Raw genomic sequence first — 20,850 nt, 5'->3', positions numbered from 1 at the left:
TAAAAATGGAGTGGGCACTTTTGGCCTAGAGAGAATGCAAAAAAGTACTGTCTGTTCTGTTCTCTGTGGTTACTACCAACTGACCACGGATGATGCATTCTGCCGCCATGAAAACGGGGACATCCATTTGACACCCTGTGTGTAGCAGTCAGAGAACAACGAACAAAAGACTCTCGTTGTTAATATTATCCGCGGGGTACACATTAACGCAGGACACAAATCATTAGAGAACATTCATGTAATGGGGAAAAGTGCTCTTTGCTTTAATAGGTATGCTCAAGTAGTGGTAGTAATAATACTAATAATAACAGATAATCCTAAAATAGGGACAGGCCAAACACCAGAACAGAGACCCAGCAGTTAAAAGCCTTTTGCTTCAGGATGCAAAAATGGGGAAACAGCCAAACTCTCGGCACCTGCAAGCAAAGATACAGTGGTACCTCGGGTTACAAACGCTTCAGGTTACAGACTCCGCTAACCCGGAAGTAGTACCTTGGGTTGAGAACTTTGCTTCAAGATGAGAACAGAAATCGCACGGTTAAGAGCAGTTTCAGGTTAAGATTGGACCTCCAGAACGAATTAAGTTCTTAACCAGAGGTACCACTGTACTTACCACAGCCAACTTGCACAGTTAACGTACTTTATATATTTCATTTTGTTTATTTTTACATTTCTAACCCACCTTTCCTTTGTGGCTGGGACGGGATTTGAACCCTGACTCTAACCACTATGCCACACCAGCTTGAAGAGAGCAGCCTTCATTCCAAGGAAACCAACTCAGGGCATGCGCTGAAACCCCTCAAACTTCAGAGAATGGGGTTCATGTAATAGGATAGCTGGCCATGCGCTGCCGCGGAACACGCTTTGCATTTTTCTCACAATCAGCCGGTTTAAAAGCTTTTTTTTTTGTTATTCTGAGCAGCCTGCCTCTACGCTGTACTGACAGTTCCCCAAGTCCCTTCAGCCGACCTTCCTATTAAGTGAAATTGCTGGTCTATTTACCGCGGTCTCCTCTGGCGTCATCCGAGTGACCTGGAGGAAACACTGCACCTGCGCAGTCGATCCCCACCCCCCGCTGCGTCCTTCCTGCCAAGGACACAGTTCTAGAGGAGACCAGGAAGCGGACGTTTCACCTTTCCAGCTCTGGAGATCACATGCCCTGTGCTCATTTGGCTCTAGATGCATTCTACGAAGTAGGTCAACGTTTGTCGAATCTCCCTTAGGTACCTGAAGGACTCTCAACAGGAGACAGAGCAGAAGCCCAGAGGAGAAGATGCACAGAGACCCAGCTCAACCCCTGTCATCTGCACACTTGAAAAGGACCTGGAATGGTGAGGCCAGGAAGGACCTCCTCCCTGACATGTTGGGAGACCTGCAGCTAGGGTCAATGATGGCCATCTTCCCCCACTTCCTTGCAAAAAGCAGACTTCCAGGGAAAAGCCTTTTTTGCCCGTACTTGAAACTGTTCTCTGCATACCTGCCAAGTCCCGGACTGCAGAATCCGGGACCGGCAACCGCGTGACACCGGAACTTGCGTAGGCGCAACTTCCGGTGTCACTTTGCCCATCTACGGGCACAAAAAATGGCCGTCGCCGGCTTCGAAAGTCACCTCTACGCATGTCCGGAAGTGCGTAGATGTGACTTTCGAAGCTGGCGGTGGCCATTTTCAATGCCCAAAGATGGGCGAATCAGAAGGGGGGGAAATGGTCGCCGGCAGGAGAATTTAAGGGAGAATAACGGGAGACGAAGTGATACGGGGGACCGCCGGGAAAAGGTAAGAAAAAACGGGGGTTTCCCGGGGAAAACGGGGTACTTGGCAGCTATGGTTCTCTGTAATTCCATTACTGTCTGGTATGGTACAGCCTCTAAGCTGGATAAGAAGAGACTCCAACGGGCAGTAAGAACTGCAGAGAGGGTAACTGGTGTTAGTTTGCCTCCAACAGAGACACTTTATGCCGCTCGAGTCAGGAAGAGAGCAGAGAGAATTGCTGTAGACCCTTCACATCCTGTTTGACTTACTCCCATCTAGACGTCGGTACAGGACTCTATATACAAAAACGTCTAGGCACAGGAATAGCTTTTTTCCTTGTGGCATCAAATTGTTGAATCTGTAGTTGTGGGCGAAAGGGAGGCCAGTTGGTGGTATGGGTGTTTTTTTTGCTGTGTGGTTGTATTGTGAGGGGAATAGTGTTTGTATGAGGTACGTTTTTTCTTTACATTGCAATGTAGTTGAAGCAAAATTCCAAGTAGGGTTGATACTTAGCCAATAAATTATTCTATTCTATTCTATCATATAACTGAAGAACTTCAAAGGATGTTACAACCACTTTCTTCCTAATGATGTCAGTGGCCTTAAGCTAAAGTATGGAAAAAATACTGGCTTTCTAAATTAAAATCAATGTGCTAGAGACGCATTTGTATTTTTATGTCATGAAGCGCCCTGTGACCGTCAGAGGAAGGGCAGTACAGTGGTACCTCTGGTTGTGGATGGGATCTGTTCCAGAACTCTGGTTGGATCCCGAGGTTTCCGCAACCAGAGGCACCGTTTCTGTGCATGTTTGCACGGCGAAACCCGGGGAAATACTTCCGGGTTTGCCGTGTACGTATCCCGAAGGATACGTAACTGGAGGTGAATGTAAGTAGAGGTACCACTGTACAGTGGTACCTCGGTTTATGAACACAATTGGTTCCGGAAGTCTGTTCATAAACTGAAGCGTTCATAAACTGAAGCGAACTTTCCCATTGAAAGTAATGGAAAGTGGATTAATCTGTTCCAGACGGCTTAAACTGAAGCGTTCATAAACTGAAGCGAACTTTCCCATTGAAAGTAATGGAAAATGAATTAATCCGTTCCAGATGGGTCCGCAGAGTACTTAAACTGAAGCGTTCATAAACTGAAGCGAACTTTCCCATTGAAAGTAATGGAAAATGAATTAATCCGTTCCAGATGGGTCCGTGGCGTTCATAAACCGAAAATTCATAAACCGAGGTGTTCATAAACCGAGGTTCCACTGTATACCAATTTTTAATACTGATAATACTAAACCTCTTCCCACAACTGCCAGAAACCTCTTTCCTCAAGATTCCAGTGGCCATGATTCTTTTCATAGTCATAAGGGCTAGAAACTTGTTTCTCAAAATAAAGCTGATAGCCAGCTGAATGCTCCGCTTGACGCCATGTACAGTATTCCCAGAGGATGGCGGCATAAACAAGAAGCAGAGCTTTCATTATATGGATGGATGTCTTGCCAAGCTTCTCTGCTTTCCTGTCCAAGCTGGGAACTCCTATAAAAACTTGTGTTCTGTTCAAGGGAGGAAAAAAGGCCTGATTTATTGAAATTCAGGATGCCAATGAACCCTCACAAGGCAGTCGCAAAGCAGCAGCTAAGCTCAGAGAGAGACCATGTGGTGTAGCGTCTTGAACAAGGACCTGGGAGACCAGAGTTAAAATCCCTTACTCATCTATGATCCTCACTGGGCCAGACATCATCTCTCAGCCTAACCTACCTCAGAGAGTTTTATGCTATTGCATTTCTATTGCTTTACTGCATTTAGACACCACCTTTTTATTCCACAGATCTCAAGGTGGCGTACATGGTTCTCCTCCTCCCCATTTCATCTTCACAACAGCCCTGTGAGGTAGGTTAGGGTAAAAGATGGTGACTGGCCCAAGGTCACCCAGTGAGCTTCGCGGCTGATTGGGGTTTTGAACCCAGGTCCTAGTCCCAACACTCTAACCATTAAGCCACAAGGGGTTGTTGTGAGGATAACATGGGAAGAACCATGTTACCCCTAAACATTTTGTGAATCTATGTTTGGCCTCATTGAGGGGCAGCATTTCAATAGGAGTAGGAAAATGAGAGTAGGAAAAAAGCACTGGGGAGAACCATGTATCCTGCCTTTCGCTCCTTGGGTGGTGGTAGGGGAAGTAGTACAGTGGAACCTCGACTTCCGAACGCACATTCGTAAGTCGAAAAAATTTGTAAGTCGAATCCCATAGGAATGCATTGGGAGAAAAAATTCGTAAGTCGAAGCAACCCTATCTAAAAATTCATAAGTTGAAAAAATCCTATCTAAACCGCATCCAACCGCATTCGTAAGTGGGAACATTCATAAGTAGAGTTATTTGTAAGTCGAGGTACCACTATATAAGCACCAAGAACTGGTCACTGGCCTGCGAGCGCTCCCATTGGAGAACAGCCTTTACCAAAGGTGTCATGGCCTTTGAAGACGCTCAGACTCATGAAAGGGAGAAACGTGCCAAGAGGAAGGCATGTTTGGCAAACCCTCAACTTCTATCTGGAAATCTATCCCCCCCCCCCCACTGTGGAAGGTCGTGTGGATCCAGAATTGGCTTCCACAGTCACTAACGGACTCACTGTGAAGACCATGTTTATGGAAGACAATTTTACTCAGCTGCGAGTGATCACAAAAGAAGAAGAAAAGAAGGAAGAGAGATGGAACAGAAATGTATAAATACAGTGGTACCTTGGATTACAACCGTTTTGGATTACAACCATGTCAAACCCTGAAGTGTGTCTTCCTTTTTTTGGATCACAATCCATTTTTTATTTTTTTGAGAGGCCCCATTGGCAAAAGCTCGCTTTGGGTTACAACCTGTTTTGGTTTACAACCGGATTATGGTTGTAAACCAAGGTATCACTGTAACTGTGATAAATAAATAAGTTTGAAAAGAGCAGAAACATGGTGGACTCACATGATGGACCAGCCCAGGTAGATCATGGTGCTGCCCCAATACATGGGATTGTCCAACACACTGAATGGAAAAGACGTCACCTTTGCCTCCATGAGGATGCCAAAGTAGTCACCTAGAAAAGAAACAGACGCAAGGATTAAGACGCGGGTTGGCAACGTGGTGCCCATGCCTCCTTCAGGTGCCTGCGAAAGGTCTCAGTAGACATTCCCTCCAAGATCCATAATACACAAGGAGGCAGCATGCGCTTTCTGATTTAATTCCACACTGCTCAACCGTCCCAATTTAAGAGGGACACCTTGGAATTACAGAAGCCATCCCGGTTTCTGATTTCATCCCAGAAGGTCCCGGTTTCCCTTTTTCCTCCTCTCCATGTCCCAGAGAACAATTGAAAGTGATGTGCGTGTGTTTGTAGGTGCAAAACCAGAGTCCTGTTTATCCTGAAAATAAAATCCCTGCACCGAGTGAAGGAAATAGTGAAGCTGGCATACAAAGCCCTTCCTGTAATTTTGAAGGAAAATGTCACCAGTCCACTTTATTTAATTGCAATGCTTCAGCAGCCAGCCATTTTTTAAGGAAATGCGGGGAGCGTTTATTCCTTTGCGCAGTCAGGCGGAGTCCCCCCTAGCCCCCAGGGCAGCCCCGAGTGGAATAATGACACAAGACCACGTTTTATGGGATTAAAATTGGCCACATCTTTATTAAAATTCAGATGTAGGAAGACCTTGGCCCAGGCATTGGGCGTATATCCCTCCCAGCCCCCCAGCCGGGGGTGGGGTGATCTTCAAGGTTGTCCAGCATGTGTGGGGGTTGGGCTAACTCCGGAGAACATATGTTCAAGCATATAGCCCGCCCCCCTCGATCGCCGCCGCTGGAAGGGGAGGGCAATAACAGCCAATTGGCATCACCAAACGCCCCCCCCTGGTGCCCCGTTTACGGGAACCCTGTTATCGCTGCCGCAATAGGGCAGGGGGTCACCGCCCCCACGCCCCTCCCCTTTATGTAAATGACTAAAGGATTCCGCCCAAGGCCTGCATCTGCCAAAGTTGTGACGAATTGCTACGGGAAAGGCGAAACCTGCCAATGCAGGGAAATTCCTTTCCAGCCCTTTAACAGCAGCCGGTCGTAGCAGCGCCTGTGTGTGTGTATGCCTGTGGAAGTAAATAACCTGTAAATCAAGCATAAAATCAGGGAGTGGAGGGTGGGAAAGCTCTGAATCCGTCGGCTGCTTCCCAGGAATGGCTCCTCTTCTTTGTGTGCAGGTAAGCCTACCTGAACCTACCTGGCCAATCCCCCTGGCACGCCTCCCCTTGGCTGGATTGGTCGGCTAACTGAGTGGGTGGCGACTCCAGCCTCCAGCCTCAGATAGGCAGTGCCCGCTTCCAAACTCCAGAACTGCCTCAGGGATCCCAGGGGGCGCTGCACGCGACTGCGCAAAATGCGCCTCCCCTTTCATGGTGCATGCTCTGGTTATCTCTCGCTTGGACTACTGCAATGCGCTCTACGTGGGGCTACCTTTGAAGGTGACCCGGAAACTACAACTAACCCAGAATGCGGCAGCTAGACTGGTGACTGGGAGTGGCCGCCGAGACCACGTAACACCGGTCCTGAAAGACCTACATTGGCTCCCAGTACGTTTCCGAGCACAATTCAAAGTGTTGGTGTTAAAGCCCTAAACGGCCTCGGTCCAGTATAACTGAAGGAGCATCTCCACCCCCACCATTCTGCCCGGACACTGAGGTCCAGAGCCGAGGGCCTTCTGGCGGTTCCCTCGCTACGAGAAGCCAAGTTACAGGGAACCAGGCAGAGGGCCTTCTCGGTAGTGGCACCCACCCTGTGGAATGCCCTCCCACCAGAGGTCAAAGAGAACAATTACCAGACCTTTAGAAGGCATCTCAAGGCAGCCCTGTTTAGGGAAGCTTTTAATGTTTGATTTCTGTATTTTAATGTTTTGTTGGAAGCCGCCCAGAGTGGCTGGGGGAACCCGGCCAGATGGGCGGGGTATAAATAAATTATTATTATTATTATTATTATTATTAGGGAAATGGTCATTATTGTAAATGGAGCCTTACACTGCCTACTCAGAAGTAAGTCCCATTGTAGTCAATGGAGCCTACTCTTAGGTAACTGGGTAAAGACTGTGCAGCCTCCTGGGCACAAGATATAGGGTATAATATACCACTTGGAATCATGGGGAAAGCTGTGGAAAGAAAATTTAAATTTTGCAGCATGCAGCTCATTAAAAGAAAATGATATGAAAATGATGTATAGATGGTATCTAACACCTGTAATGGTTGCTAAGATGTATAAAAAACTCATCTAATCTATGCTGGAAATGTAAGGAAAAAGAAGGTACTTTTTCCCATATTTGGTGGACACGTAAAAAGGTAAAGGGCTTCTGGGAAATGATATATAATGAAATAATAATAATAAATTTTTATTTATACCCCGCCCTTCCCGGTTTAGAAACCGGGCTCAGGGCGGCTGACGACAAATATAAAACATTGAATAAAAACGACTTTTAAAACAGCTTAAAAACAGCATAAAATATAACACAAATATAGCATCGCCAGAGCTAACTGGCCAAGTTAGTCCTGCTAAGGCCAGCAAGGAGACCTGGGAAGAATTTAAATGTGGGGACCCAGAAGGGTTTCTTCATAGAAAAAGGGAAGGGAAAAAGGAATGGAGGATCAGGCTAAATTAAAGGCCAGGCGGAATAAGTCTGTCTTACAGGCCCTGCGGAAGGAGATCAAGTCCTGCAGGGCCCCCTAGTCTCGTGGGACAGAGCATTCCACCAGGTCGGTGCCATAGCTGCCAAGTTTTCCCTTTTCTCGCGTGGAAGCCTATTAAGCATAATGGAATTTCCCTTAAAAAAAGGGATAACTTGGCAGCTATGGTCGGTGCCATCACTGAAAAGGCCCTGGCCCTGGCGGAGGATAATCTGGCTTCTTTATGAAAAAGATGTTCAAAAATACATTTGTTAAAAAAACCAGAGGCCTTTTCACTAGGAATATTAGGAGATGAAGTTCCAAAGAAGCAAAAGCGATTATGTTATGTATGCAACCACAGAGCTGCCAGAATGTTACTTGCCCAGAAGTGGAAAGAAGAGACTATACCAGCGAAAGAAGAATGACAGACTATTCCGAAATGGCAAAACTAACCGTGAAGATCAGGCACCAAGATGAAGGAAAATTTAATCAAGATTGGAAAAAACTAGATTATTTTAAAGAACACTGTAAGAACGTGGAAACGTTAGCGGGATTGTTGTAGCATTTATGAACTGAAGGTAGAATTACGATGTGAAAAATAATTGGAAATTAAGTGGAAAAATAATTAGATGCAATGGAAATTATGAAGGGACAATTGAAGACCTGGGGGGGGGGAGTGGTCAATCAATGCAAATTTGGATTGGATATCTATGTATAAGAAAATTGTTATTATTAGAAAAATCAAAAATAATTTGCAGCCTTAAACTGCAATCCTAAGAATTTTTACTCAGAACTAAGTCCCACCAAAGATTTGCTCTGTGGTATGTTTCTCAGTTTCCTCTGTTGTTGTTGTTGTTGTTGTTGTTGTTGTTGTTGTTGTTGTTGTTTTCTGCCTTTCCCCCTGACAGGGACTCTTTACATTTTTCTGTTGAAGGTGTTATAATAATAATAATATATTATTTACACCCCGCCCATCTGGCTGGGTTTCCCCAGCCACTCTGGGCGGCTTCCAACAGAAAAATGAAATAAAATAATCTATTAAACATTGTACGTGATCCCCTCCCTCACACATTCTTTCTTTACAACAATCCTGTGAGGTAGGTTCAGTGGAGAGGTTGCCATTGGCTCAGGGTGACCGGCGTCAATGTGTATAGGATCTTGATGTGTTTGGCGAGATCTAACGCGGGAGAAGCTTCCTGGTGTAGAAAAAGATGTCCCTGTTTTCATCGGAGAAATGTTGGAGGGTATGTAATTCTGGGAAGGGGTTCTCACTTCCGCTAAGCTGACTGGGGCTCCGGCTGGGCTGCGCTTCTCAAAATGCACCCCCGACCTCCTGCAAAGCAACTTTGGACAGAACTTTGCAGAGAGCCCGTTGCCAGCAAGATGGGGTTGCGAGACGTCCATTTCGAAAGAGAAGGCAGATAAGGGTAGAAAGGAAAATTACTGGGAATGTGAGTAGCTGCTAAAGGAGCGAGAGAGCCCAGGAGATGTTTATGTACTTAGTTGGGATTTAGATTTATCACCTGCCCGATGCCCAAAGGTGAAGGCGGAGTGATGATTAAAGTAATGTGAAGAACAATAATATAAAATTGTAAGAAAAAGTGGAGCCTGCAACAAGATGTTGCAGTACAGAGTGCTTCTGTTCAAGATCACAGTTAGTCATTTCATTACATTCCTTCCTACAGTTTTCAACACACAAAGCACAGCCAGCTAAGGTTCTGCAGCCACTTAACATGTTGAGCTCCCCCCACCTTAAAGGTTCCCTACAATTTCCCCCTTTCTTCTGCAAACTTTGGGGTCGCCACTCAGTCTGTTGATATCTTCCCCTTGTTTGTGGATGAGCAAGTTTTGGACATATAAGCAATGCACTCACATCCTGAATGCTGGAAATAAGCGGGAGAAATAATAATAATAATAATAATAATAATAATACCGTAAATTTATATGCCACCCTTCTGATTGGGTTGCCCCAGCCACTCTAGGCGGCTCCCAACAAAATATTAAAAACAAAATAAAACATCAGACATTAAAAACTTCCCGATTCAGTGACATCTGACGGGAGGGTGTTCCACAGGACGGGGGCCACTACCAAGAAGGCCCTCTGCCTGGTTCCCTGTAACCTCGCTTCTCACAGGGAGGGAACCGTCAGAAGGCCCTCGGAGCTGGACCTCAGTGTCCAGGCTGAATGATGGGGGTGGAGACATTATTTTAAGCATACAAGTATTCAATTAAGTTTGCATTTAAAGACAAACTTACGCAATTCACACTTTCAGAAATGATATGTAAACTGAAACACAGCCATCCTTTGAAATTTGCAGTTGTTTGAATTTTGCAATGCGGTTCTCAAGTCAAGTAATATATACGTATATAAATGCATACAGTATGGTAAAGTGTGCATACACCAGCAAAAATAACGAACAAAAATGTGTTATATTAGTAAAAATGGACTTTGCAAAACTGTGTTGATTGGGGAGCTTGCATATTGCAAGAATGTGGATATTGCAAGAATGTGGATATTGCAAGAAATTTGCACTAAAATCCTGAGAGGTTTCCAAAAGTATTTTATCATTATTATTATATTTATTGCAAACTGATGTGCAAATGTGGAGAAATGAAATGAAGGCCGGAAAAAATGAGAAGCGTAAACTGACTGGTCCCATCATCTCCTGGCAAATAGAAGGGGAAGAAATGGAGGCAGAGATTTTACTTTCTTGGATTCCATGTTCACTGCAGATGGTGACAGCAGTCACGAAATTAAAATACGCCTGCTTCTTAGGAGAAAAGCAATGACAAACCTAGACAGCATCTTAAAAAGCAGAGACATCGCCTTGACGACAAAGGTCCGTACAGTTAAAGCTATGGTTTTCCCAGTAGTGATGTATGGAAGTGAGAGCTGGACCATAAAGAAGGCTGATCGCCGAAGAATGGATGCTTTTGAATTATGGTGCTGGAGGAGACTCTTGAGAGTCCCATGGACTGCAAGAAGATCAAACCTATCCATTCTGAAGGAAATCAGCCCTGAGTGCTCACTGGAAGGACAGATCCTGAAGCTGAGGCTCCAAGACTTTGGCCACCTCATGAGAAGAGAAGAATCCTTGGAAAGGACCCTGATGTTGGGAAAGATGGAGGCATAGCTGCCAAGTTTTCCCTTTTCTCGCGAGGAAGCCTATTCAGCATAAGGGGAAATCCCTTAAAAAAAGGGATAACTTGGCAGCTATGGATGGAGGGCACTAGGAGAAGGCGACGACAGAGGACGAGATGGTTGGACAGTGTTCTCGAAGCTACCAACATGAGTTTGACGAAACTGCGGGAGGCAGTGCAAGACAGGAGTGCCTGGCATGCTCTGGTCCATCGGGTCACGAAGAGTCGCACACGACTAAACGACTAAACAACAACAAACTGACATACCTGGTCACTCCCTTTTGGCAACACCGAGAGGGAAGAGATGCAAAAATGAACTAAAGGGGATATGAAAGCTGCAAACTGCGTGTTCCAAAATTAATTTTAGAAATTCTCCTAAGTGACTCATAATTTGCAGGGCAGACTAATCCATAAAGGCACAGGAGAGGAAAAAAATATCTCCTAACTTAGAGGGACATGCTGATTTTTTTTTGGGGGGGGGTGGTGGTAGCCAAGCGCTGCAGCTTGGGCTCAGGGCGTTTGATCACAAGGGACTCTTTTGCTTCCCAGGTCAGATCAGATCGAGCCCTGAAGATCCCTTCCTGCTACAAACTGACCCCCCAAAACGGCAAGCAAAAACCACCTGCTCCAACACCGCGAAGCAAGCATTTGGGTGGCTTTTTCGGCATTCCGAGTGGCAACACACAACACCAGCCAAGCCCATCTAAAGTATGACTCAGCGGGCTGCGGCTCTGATTGCCAGGCAACAGAAAGCAATTGTCCCTGGCGGGTAAAACTTTTTTTCCTGATATGTCATTAGCACACTTAGCCACCTATAGCAACGACCCTGTGTGTGTGTGTGTGTGTGTGTGTGTGTGTGTGTGTTTAATCTGATAGGGGGCCATTCATTCTTGGAAGTTGAAATGTGTTTCTTATACTGCATGAGGCCAGGGAAATTGACAATTTGACCCAGGTAGTAATAGTAACAAATTACAGTGCTTTGTTCTCTCGGTGATTGCCTCTTAGCCCGCTATCTCAAAACACTTTGCTAATGTCAATTAAGTGGAGATTTGAAAAGAAGTGTCAACTTTGTAGCGCGAGGGGGGCAAAATGAACCGGGTCGTGTTTTACGTGACTCATTCCAATTCCAAGGCCATAATTTCTATAAGCCCTTTTGATATCCAGCGCACTTTAGAATCCTTGATTTGTTGAGAGAGAGAGAACTCGTTAAGATTCCTGCAGTCTTTCCCTCCCCCATTTAGCCAGGCACAACCTTTTGACATCTCACTTTTCTTGGAAACATTCAAAGGGGCCTATAACGGAAAAACAGATGCTTCGAACCCATGTCCAGGCACAGCGCTCAGAAAGTTCAGGCAGATTAACAGGGTCTGTGGGTGGTTTCAAGGACCCTCGAGCTGCAATGCTCTGAATGCCAACAGAAGCTGAGTAGATATCGGATCTGGCCACAGTGACATATGTCTTAAGTTACATCCCCTTGGATTATTGTGACGTGCAATACGTGGGCTGCCTTTGAAAAGGACTGAGGCTTTGCTCGAAATGGACTGCAGCTTAAAAAATAATAATCTATCAGTCATATCTGTACCATAGATTTAAAGTACAGTCATACCTCTACAGGTGGCACTGTGGGTTAAACCACAGAGCCTAGGGCTTGCTGATCAGAAGGTCGGCGGTTCGAATCCCTGCGACGGGGTGAGCTCCCGTTGCCCGGTCCCAGCTCTTGCCAACCTAGCAGTTCTAAAGCACATCAAAGTGCAAGTAGATAAATAGGGAACGCTCCGCCGGGAAGGTAAACAGTGTTTCCATGCGCTGCTCTGGTTCGCCAGAAGCGGCTTTGTCATGCTGGCCACATGACCTGGAAGCTGTACGCCGGCTCCCTCGGCCAATAATGCGAGATGAGCGCACAACCTAGAGTCGGTCATGACTGGACCTAATGGTCAGGGGTCCCTTTACCTCTACTTACGTATCCCTCTGGATATGGAATCTTCGGGTTACAGCCATGGCAAACCAGGAAGTGTCTACTTCCGGGTTTGGCAGCATGCGCAGAAGCACTCAATCGCGCCCCGCGTGCGTGCAGAAGCACGGCTCTATTTACATTATTTTTGGGGTGCGAACGGACCCCCGGAACGGATTAAGTTCGTATCCGGAGGGTCCACTGTACATTTATACCACTTCAACAGGGAGACCCTCTCTCTCCAAAGAATCCTGGGAATGGTATTTCACCCCCTCAAAGAACTACAATTCCCAGCACCCTTAAGAAACTACAGTTCCCGAAGGATGACGAAGTCCCCACCAAGGAACGATGAATAAGTAAAGTGATGCTGAATCGGCAAAAGTTAACAGCTAAAAATAAGAGACCTTAAGGATGCTTGCTTTATGGAAGAATGGAAGCCTCCCCACCCCCCACCCCCCGACTATTTAAATATTATGGCGTGATGGAATTCACGAGCAGGATTTGAACGATGAGCAACAGAAGGAATAAGAGGTTATTGTTGTTATTGTTATGATATAAGAAAGAGAAGATAGGGTGCCGCAAGCGGGAGGGGGGAAAACTCAGTGGAAAAGGGGATGGGAAGTTGATAGAGTAAAATAAAAATCTATTATGTACTGGAATGTATATGTGAAATTTCTGGAAATTTAATAAAATATATCTGAAAAAAGCAAGCAAACTACAGTTCCTAGGGTTCTTTGGGGGAAGCCAAACTCCCTCAGTTTCAATTCATTAAGCCTGAAGAATGGGAGGGAGGGAGAGAGGGAATATTTATCCAATTCCCAAGATGGGGACAAATAAGCCAATACAAATATCCATGATCTTAAAGATTTTCTGACGCCAAACCTACTGATTCCTGGAGCCTGAAGAGCAGGCTGGCAAACACATCTGATGCTACTTTGCTCTCAACAGAGGCATCATTATTCTGTTTCCCTGCAAGAAAATTGCTCTCCCCCCCCCCCCTAATATTAGCTTTCCCGATGTGTACGGATGCTTCAGAGGGGTTTTGTTTCTTGACATGGGTTGCACACCCCGAGCCTCTTACCTCTGCAGAATTCAGAACATAATTCCGGTAATATACAAATCTTTTGAAGTCAGGCAGGAGGAAACAAAAGGACAAAGGGAACAAAGTATTATTGGGGGTGGGCGGGGGGGGGGGGGGATGAAAGTACGGATAAGAAGAAAGCAAGTTGCTAAGCTTTGTGCTCTCAAAAAATTGCAAGCAGCTGTGCTGGACCAAAACCAACAGGAGCCTAATGCCGTTAAGTGAAAATAAGTTACAAGGAAGGGAACAAGCTTTTGAGTGTGTCTGTGTTGTCCATCAATATGTGGGTTTGGGGAGAGGATTATGGGAAAGAGGGAGAAACAAACACTTGCGTATGATGAGAAGTCCAAGCCTGCATTTTGGCACTAGTTCTTGGGGCCAAATTAGAGAAGATGTTGAAGATCCACGAACAAGTTGCCCCATTTCTGCATCTTTTGAAAAAGAAAGTGGATAGACAGCCAGGTTTGCTCCCTCTCCTACTAGAACTCGTGGGGACCCAACAAAGCTAAACCGCCGGAAGATTTGGGACAGGAAAAGGAAAGGACTTCTTCCCGCAGCACAGCATTCAACTGCAGAACTCCCTCCCACTGGAGGCAGAGACGGTCACCAGCTTGGATGGCTTTGAAAGACGATTAGGCAAATTCGTGGAGGATATGGCTATATCAATGGCTGGTAGCCAAGATGGCTATTGGAGGCCTTAAACCTCCGTGTGCCAACAACGGGGAGAGTGCTGTTGGGCTCTTCCTGTGAATATATGCTTGGTCATTTTGTGAGAATGCTTGAGGCCGTCTCTTGAGATACCCTGCCAGATAGGATTGAGAGAAATGGCTTGTCAGACCATTTCTTGCTACACCAACTTTGCTCCAAGGTTTCTCTCTTTATTTTCTCGCTTTGTGTCTATATTAAATGTTGTTGCATTTTGATATTTTTTTATTCAAATTGTTGTTGTTGTTGTTGTTTAGTCGTGTCCGACTCTTCGTGACCCCATGGACCAGAGCACGCCAGGCACTCCTGTCTTCCACTGCCTCCCGCAGTTTGGTCAAACTCAAGTTAGTAGCTTCAAGAACACTGTCCAACCATCTCGTTCTCTGTCATCCCCTTCTCCTTGTGCCCTCCATCTTTCCCAACATCAGGGTCTTTTCCAGGGAGTCCTCTCTTCTCATGAGGTGGCCAAAGTCTTGGAGCCTCAGCTTCAGGATCTGTCCTTCCGGTGAGCACTCGGGGCTGATTTCCTTCAGAATGGATAGGTTTGATCAGGTATCCTCAAACTTTGGCCCTCCAGATGTTTTGGACTACTTTTCCCATCTCCTTCAGAATGGATAGGTTTGATCTTCTTGCAGTCCATGGGACTCTCAAGAGTCTCCTCCAGCACCATAATTCAAAAGCATCAATTCTTCGGCGATCAGCCTTCTTTATGGTCCAGCTCTCACTTCCATACATCAAGATTTAATAATAAAAAGAGAGGTTGCCATCAGACAAAAGGCACTCAAGCTATGAAGCAGAGTCAGTCAGGGAGATGCTCTGGGGAGGGTTTCAAGGACCACATAGAAGGTCTGGAGGGCCACATTTGGTCCCCAGGCATGAAAACCCCCACCCCGATTTAAGTCTTCTTCAGGCCCAGAAATATAGGCTACTTGTCTCAAAAGGGTTAAGATGGTCTCTCCATTTTGGTACTAATGCAAACGACCACACAAGATTGGTTGTTGTTGTTTAGTCGTTTAGTCGTGTCCGACTCTTCGTGACCCCATGGACCATAGCACGCCAGGCACTCCTGTCTTGCACTGCCTCCCGCAGTTTGGTCAAACTCATGTTCGTAGCTTCGAGAACACTGTCCAACCATCTTGTCCTCTGTCGTCCCCTTCTCCTAGTGCCCTCAATCTTTCCCAACATCAGGGTCTTTTCCAAGGATTCTTCTCTTCTCATGAGGTGGCCAAAGTATTGGAGCCTCAGCTTCACGATCTGTCCTTCCAGGGAGCACTCAGGGCTGATTTCCTTAAGAATGGATAGGTTTGATCTTCTAGCAGTCCATGGGACTCTCAAGAGTCTTCTCCAGCACCATAATTCAAAAGCATCAATTCTTCGACGATCAGCCTTCTTTATGGTCCAGCTCTCACTTCCATACATCACTACTGGGAAAACCATAGCTTTAACTATACGGACCTTTGTCGGCAAAGTGATGTCTCTGCTTTTTAAGATGCTGTCTAGGTTTGTCATTGCTTTTCTCCCAAGAAGCAGGCGTCTTTTAATTTCGTGACTGCTGTCACCATCTGCAGTGATCAAGGAGCCCAAGAAAGTAAAATCTCTCACTGCCTCCATTTCTTCCCCTTCTATTTGCCAGGAGGTGATGGGACCAGTGGCCATGATCTTGGTTTTTTTGATGTTGAGCTTCAGACCATATTTTGCGCTCTCCTCTTTCACCCTCATTAAAAGGTTCTTTAATTCCTCCTCGCTTTCTGCCATCAAGGTTGTGTCATCTGCATATCTGAGGTTGTTGATATTTCTTCCGGCAATCTTAATTCCGGCTTGGGATTCATCTAGTCCAGCCTTTCGCATGATGAATTCTGCATATAAGTTAAATAAGCAGGGAGACAATATACAACCTTGTCGTACTCCTTTCCCAATTTTGAACCAATCAGTTGTTCCATATGCAGTTCTAACTGTAGCTTCTTGTCCCACATAGAGATTTCTCAGGAGACAGATGAGGTGATCAGGCACTCCCATTTCTTTAAGAACTTGCCATAGTTTGCTGTGGTCGACACAGTCAAAGGCTTTTGCATAGTCAATGAAGCAGAAGTAGACGTTTTTCTGGAACTCTCTAGCTTTCTCCATAATCCAGCGCATGTTTGCTATTTGGTCTCTGGTTCCTCTGCCCTTTCGAAATCCAGCTTGCACTTCTGGGAGTTCTCGGTCCACATACTGCCTAAGCCTGCCTTGTAGAATTTTAAGCATAACCTTGCTAGCGTGTGAAATGAGCGCAATTGTGCGGTAGTTGGAGCATTCTTTGGCACTGCCCTTCTTTGGAATTGGGATGTAGACTGATCTTCTCCAATCCTCTGGCCATTGCTGAGTTTTCCAAACTTGCTGGCATATTGGGTGTAGCACCTTAACAGCATCATCTTTTAAAATTTTAAATAGTTCAGCTGGAATATCATCACTTCCACTGGCCTTGTTATTAGCAATGCTTTCTAAGGCCCATTTGACTTCACTCTCCAAGATGTCTGGCTCAAGGTCACCAACCACACTACCTGGGGTGTATGAGACCTCCATATCTTTCTGGTATAATTCCTCTGTGTATTCTTGCCACCTCTTCTTGATGTCTTCTGCTTCTGTTAGGTCCTTACCACTTTTGTCCTTGATTATGGTAATCTTTGTACGAAATGTTCCTTTCATATCTCCAATTTTCTTGAACAGATCTCTGGTTTTCCCCATTCTATTGTTTTCCTCTATTTCTTTGCATTGCTCATTTAAGAAGACCCTCTTGTCTCTCCTTGCTGTTTTTTGGAAATCTGCATTCAGTTTCCTGTATCTTTCCCTATCTCCCTTGCATTTTGCTTGCCTCCTCTCCTCCGCTATTTGTAAGGCCTCGTTGGATAGCCATTTTGCTTTCTTGCATTTCCTTTTCCTTGGGATGGTTTTCGTTGCTGCCTCCTGTATAATGTTACGAGCCTCCATCCATAGTTCTTCAGGCACTCTGTTCACCAAATCTAAATCCTTAAACCTGTTCCTCACTTCCACTGTGTATTCATAAGGGATTTGATTCAGATTGTATCTTACTGGCCCAGTGGTTTTTCCTACTTTCTTCAGTTTAAGCTGGAATTTTGCTATAAGAAGCTGATGATCTGAGTTACAGTCAGCTCCAGGTCTTGTTTTTGCTGACTGTATAGAGCTTCTCCATCTTTGGCTGCAGAGAATATAATCAATCTGATTTCGATGCTGCCCATTTGGTGATATCCATGTGTAGAGTCGTCTCTTGTGTTGTTGGAAGAGAGTGTTTGTGATGACCAGCTTGTTCTCTTGACAGAACTCTATTAGCCTTTGCCCTGCTTCATTTTGAACTCCAAGGCCAAACTTGCCAGTTGTTCCTTTTATCTCTTGATTCCCTACTTTAGCATTCCAATCCCCTGTAATGAGAAGAACATCCTTCTTTGGTGTCATTTCTAGAAGTTGTTGTAGGTCTTCATAGAATTGGTCAATTTCACTTTCTTCAGCACCGGTAGTTGGTGCATAAACTTGGATTACTGTGATGTTAAAAGGTCTGCCTTGGATTCGTATCGAGATCATTCTGTCATTTTTGAGATTGCATCCCATTACAGCTTTTGCCACTCTTTTGTTGACTATGAGGGCCACTCCATTTCTGCTACAGGATTCTTGCCCACAGTAGTAGATATGATAGTCACCCGAACTGAATTCGCCCATTCCCTTCCATTTTAGTTCACTGATGCCCAGGATGTCGATATTTATTCTTGTCATCTCATTTTTGACCACATCCAGCTTACCTCCACTCATGGTTCTTACATTCCAGGTTCCTATGCAATATTTTTCTTTACAGCATCGGACTTTCCTTTCGCTTCCAGGCATATCCGCAACTGAGCGTCCTTTCGGCTTTGGCCCAGCCGCTTCATCAGCTCTGAATCTACTTGTACTTGTCCTCCGCTCTTCCTCAGTAGCATGTTGGACGCCTTCCGACCTGAGGGGCTCATCTTCCAGCGTCATAACTTTTATATGCCTGTTGTCTTTGTCCATGGAGTTTTCTTGGCAGGGATACTGGAGTGGTTTGCCAGTTCCTTCTCCAGGTGGATCACGTTTAGTCAAAACTCTCCACTATGACCTGTCCATCTTGGGTGGCCCTGCATGGCATAGCTCATAGCTTCTCTGAGTTATTCAAGCCCCTTCGCCACGACAAGGCATTGATCCATGAAGGGGCACAAGATTGGTACCACTTTTCTATTCAGGAAATCTGAGGCACCAAGTCCTTCCACCGCTGAGTCTTAGCTGATTCCCGCTCTCTCTTACTAATAATGTGACAAAGGCCAGGGCTGGCTCTAGGTAGGCCCCCGGTGGTGCGGTGCGCCAGGGCGGAAACCATGCTGCGCCACCCCTCAGCACCAGGGCGCGCAACCTGAGACTGCCCTGACAAAGGGACACAATGATTTTGCTCCAGTCACAGTGCCACAAAATCTTTTCAGTTGTTTTCTGGGTGTGTTATAGCGGGGAATAAATACTAATAACACAGAGCTGAGATGGTCGCGACTCATAAGCACACTCTGCTGCCTGCACCTTTGCCACGAAAACCTCATTACTCCCCTCAAGGAACACATTAACCAAGAGGAACGGCAGAAAATAGGGCAAGCATCTCCGCGAAAACTAGGCGTTGGAAAGTAGGATTCCAGGGAGTGCCAGCCCCTGTCACAATGGGCCCAATTGTGGAGGAACAATGAGGAGGGAAATGGCGGTGAGCTGCCCTACTGACTGGCTCAAGCACGCACACAAAATTAGCCAGCACTCAAGAAAGAAAACGGGCCCACATGAGGTCAAAGTGAAGGTCCCCAGCTGTTGCAAAATTGAGGCCTTGAGCTACCCCTACTGTGAAGGAAATTGGGAAGCCACAGAGAAGTGATTCACGATGTGCCTCTGCAACCTTTCAGCCTACATTAAAGAGCTCTCGATGCCTAGCGGTTGCTAAGTGCTTTAATCCGAAGATACATAAGAGACAGCTCTAATTGCCTCATTAGGAAACAGCAGTAGGCAAAGTGGTGCCCTTCAGGTGAGGGAGCTACCACCAGCCTCAGCCATCATCGCCAATGGCCAGAGGGGATGGGAGCGTCTCTCCAGAAACACCTGGCGGGCACAGAAACCCCATCACTGGATGTATTATTCTAGCCAGGGGTCTGTGCAGTCTCTTGAGTGCCGTCCATCCATTAAGCAGGGCCTCTCTGCATTGGGAGAGAGGCTGTGCCTTGTCGTCAACTCTCCTTCCTCCAATCTCCAGTGTGATTGTCGCCAAAGGGAGCTCAATGCACAACCAGGGGTCTTTGCGCAAGGGGAGGGGGTCGCCGGTCTGGGATAGGGCAAAAAAGTGACCTCACGGAAGCTCAGCGGTTCGAATCCCCACAACGGAGTGGGCTCCCGTTGCTCTGTCCCAGCTCCTGCCAACCTAGCAGTCCGAAAGCATGCCAGTGCAAGTAGATAAATAGGTAGCGCTGTGGAGGGAAGGTAAACGGCGTTTCCGTGCACTCTGGTTTCCGTCACGGTGTCCCATTGCATCAGAAGCAGTTTAGTACTGCTGGCCACATGACCCAGAAAGCTGTCTGTGGACGAACGCCGGCTCCCTTGGCCTGAAAGCAAGATGAGCGCTGCAACCCCATAGTCACCTTTGACTGGACTTAACTGCCCGGGAGTCCTTTACCTTACCTTTTTTTTTACCCTACATGTGAGTAATGTGCGAGTTCAGCCCGAGTTCACTCTTCTGGAGGAGATGAGAGGGACACATTTTAAGGAGAGCCTGCCGGGTGAGGGCAGTGGCCCATTTAGTCCAGCATCCTGTTCTCACAGTGGCTAACCAGATGCCTACAGCAAACCCACAAGCAGGCTTTGAGCACAAGATCATTCTTCCTTCCTGGGGTTTCCAGCAACTGGGATTCAGAAGCATTGCTGCCTCCAGCTGTGAAGGAGAGAAAGTAACTGCTAGGGCTAGTTGCCATCAACAGCCCTCTCTTCCATGAATTTGTCTAACCCACGTCAAGGCTATCTAAGTCGGTGGCCGTCACTGCCTCCAGTGGCAGCGAGTTCCATAGATCAACACTGTGCTTTTTTATCTGTCCCTGATTCTTCCAGCATTCTGCTTCATTGGAATCCCAAGGGGTTCTATCATTACGAAAGAGGGAATCTCTGGCATACGGTTTTTAGAATGTAGAGTTTCTGCATCCACCCTTGAGTCCTCCATTATTCACTCTTTCCAGCAGTGCCAGCCTCCAACCCCCATGGACTGACTTTCCACACATTTGACTTTCTGTGGTTTCCAGAAACAGGTATTCAAGAGCATTTCTGCCTCCAGCTGCAAAGGCAGAGCCGAGCCATCTTGAAACATGAACGTTTTAAAAATAGCTGTATGTCTTCCTATCAGCCCAAGGCTGTGGCAGGCATTGTATAAGGCAAGGGTAGCCAACAGGGAGATGACCACTGGCCATGCGGGCTGGGGCTGATGGGAGTAGGGTTTCCAAAAACGTCTGGCACCACATTGGTAGCCCTGGTGTGA

General features: G+C 46.2%; 1 protein-coding gene across 3 annotated transcripts in view; it reads right to left on the bottom strand.

Moving 5' to 3' along the window:
* Nucleotides 1-20,850, bottom strand: part of PEMT (phosphatidylethanolamine N-methyltransferase) — a 117,738-nt gene that overhangs the window by 16,979 nt on the left and 79,909 nt on the right. For all 3 annotated transcript variants that reach the window (XM_035131231.2, XM_035131230.2, XM_035131229.2), the window contains exon 5: nt 4,718-4,829. In XM_035131231.2, the coding sequence (XP_034987122.2) occupies nt 4,718-4,829 (112 nt within the window). The remainder of the gene's footprint in view (nt 1-4,717; nt 4,830-20,850) is intronic.

The sequence above is a fragment of the Zootoca vivipara genome, chromosome 14 (assembly GCF_963506605.1).
Source record: "Zootoca vivipara chromosome 14, rZooViv1.1, whole genome shotgun sequence".
NCBI lineage: Eukaryota > Metazoa > Chordata > Lepidosauria > Squamata > Lacertidae > Zootoca > Zootoca vivipara.
This window is presented reverse-complemented; position numbering and strand designations above follow the sequence as displayed.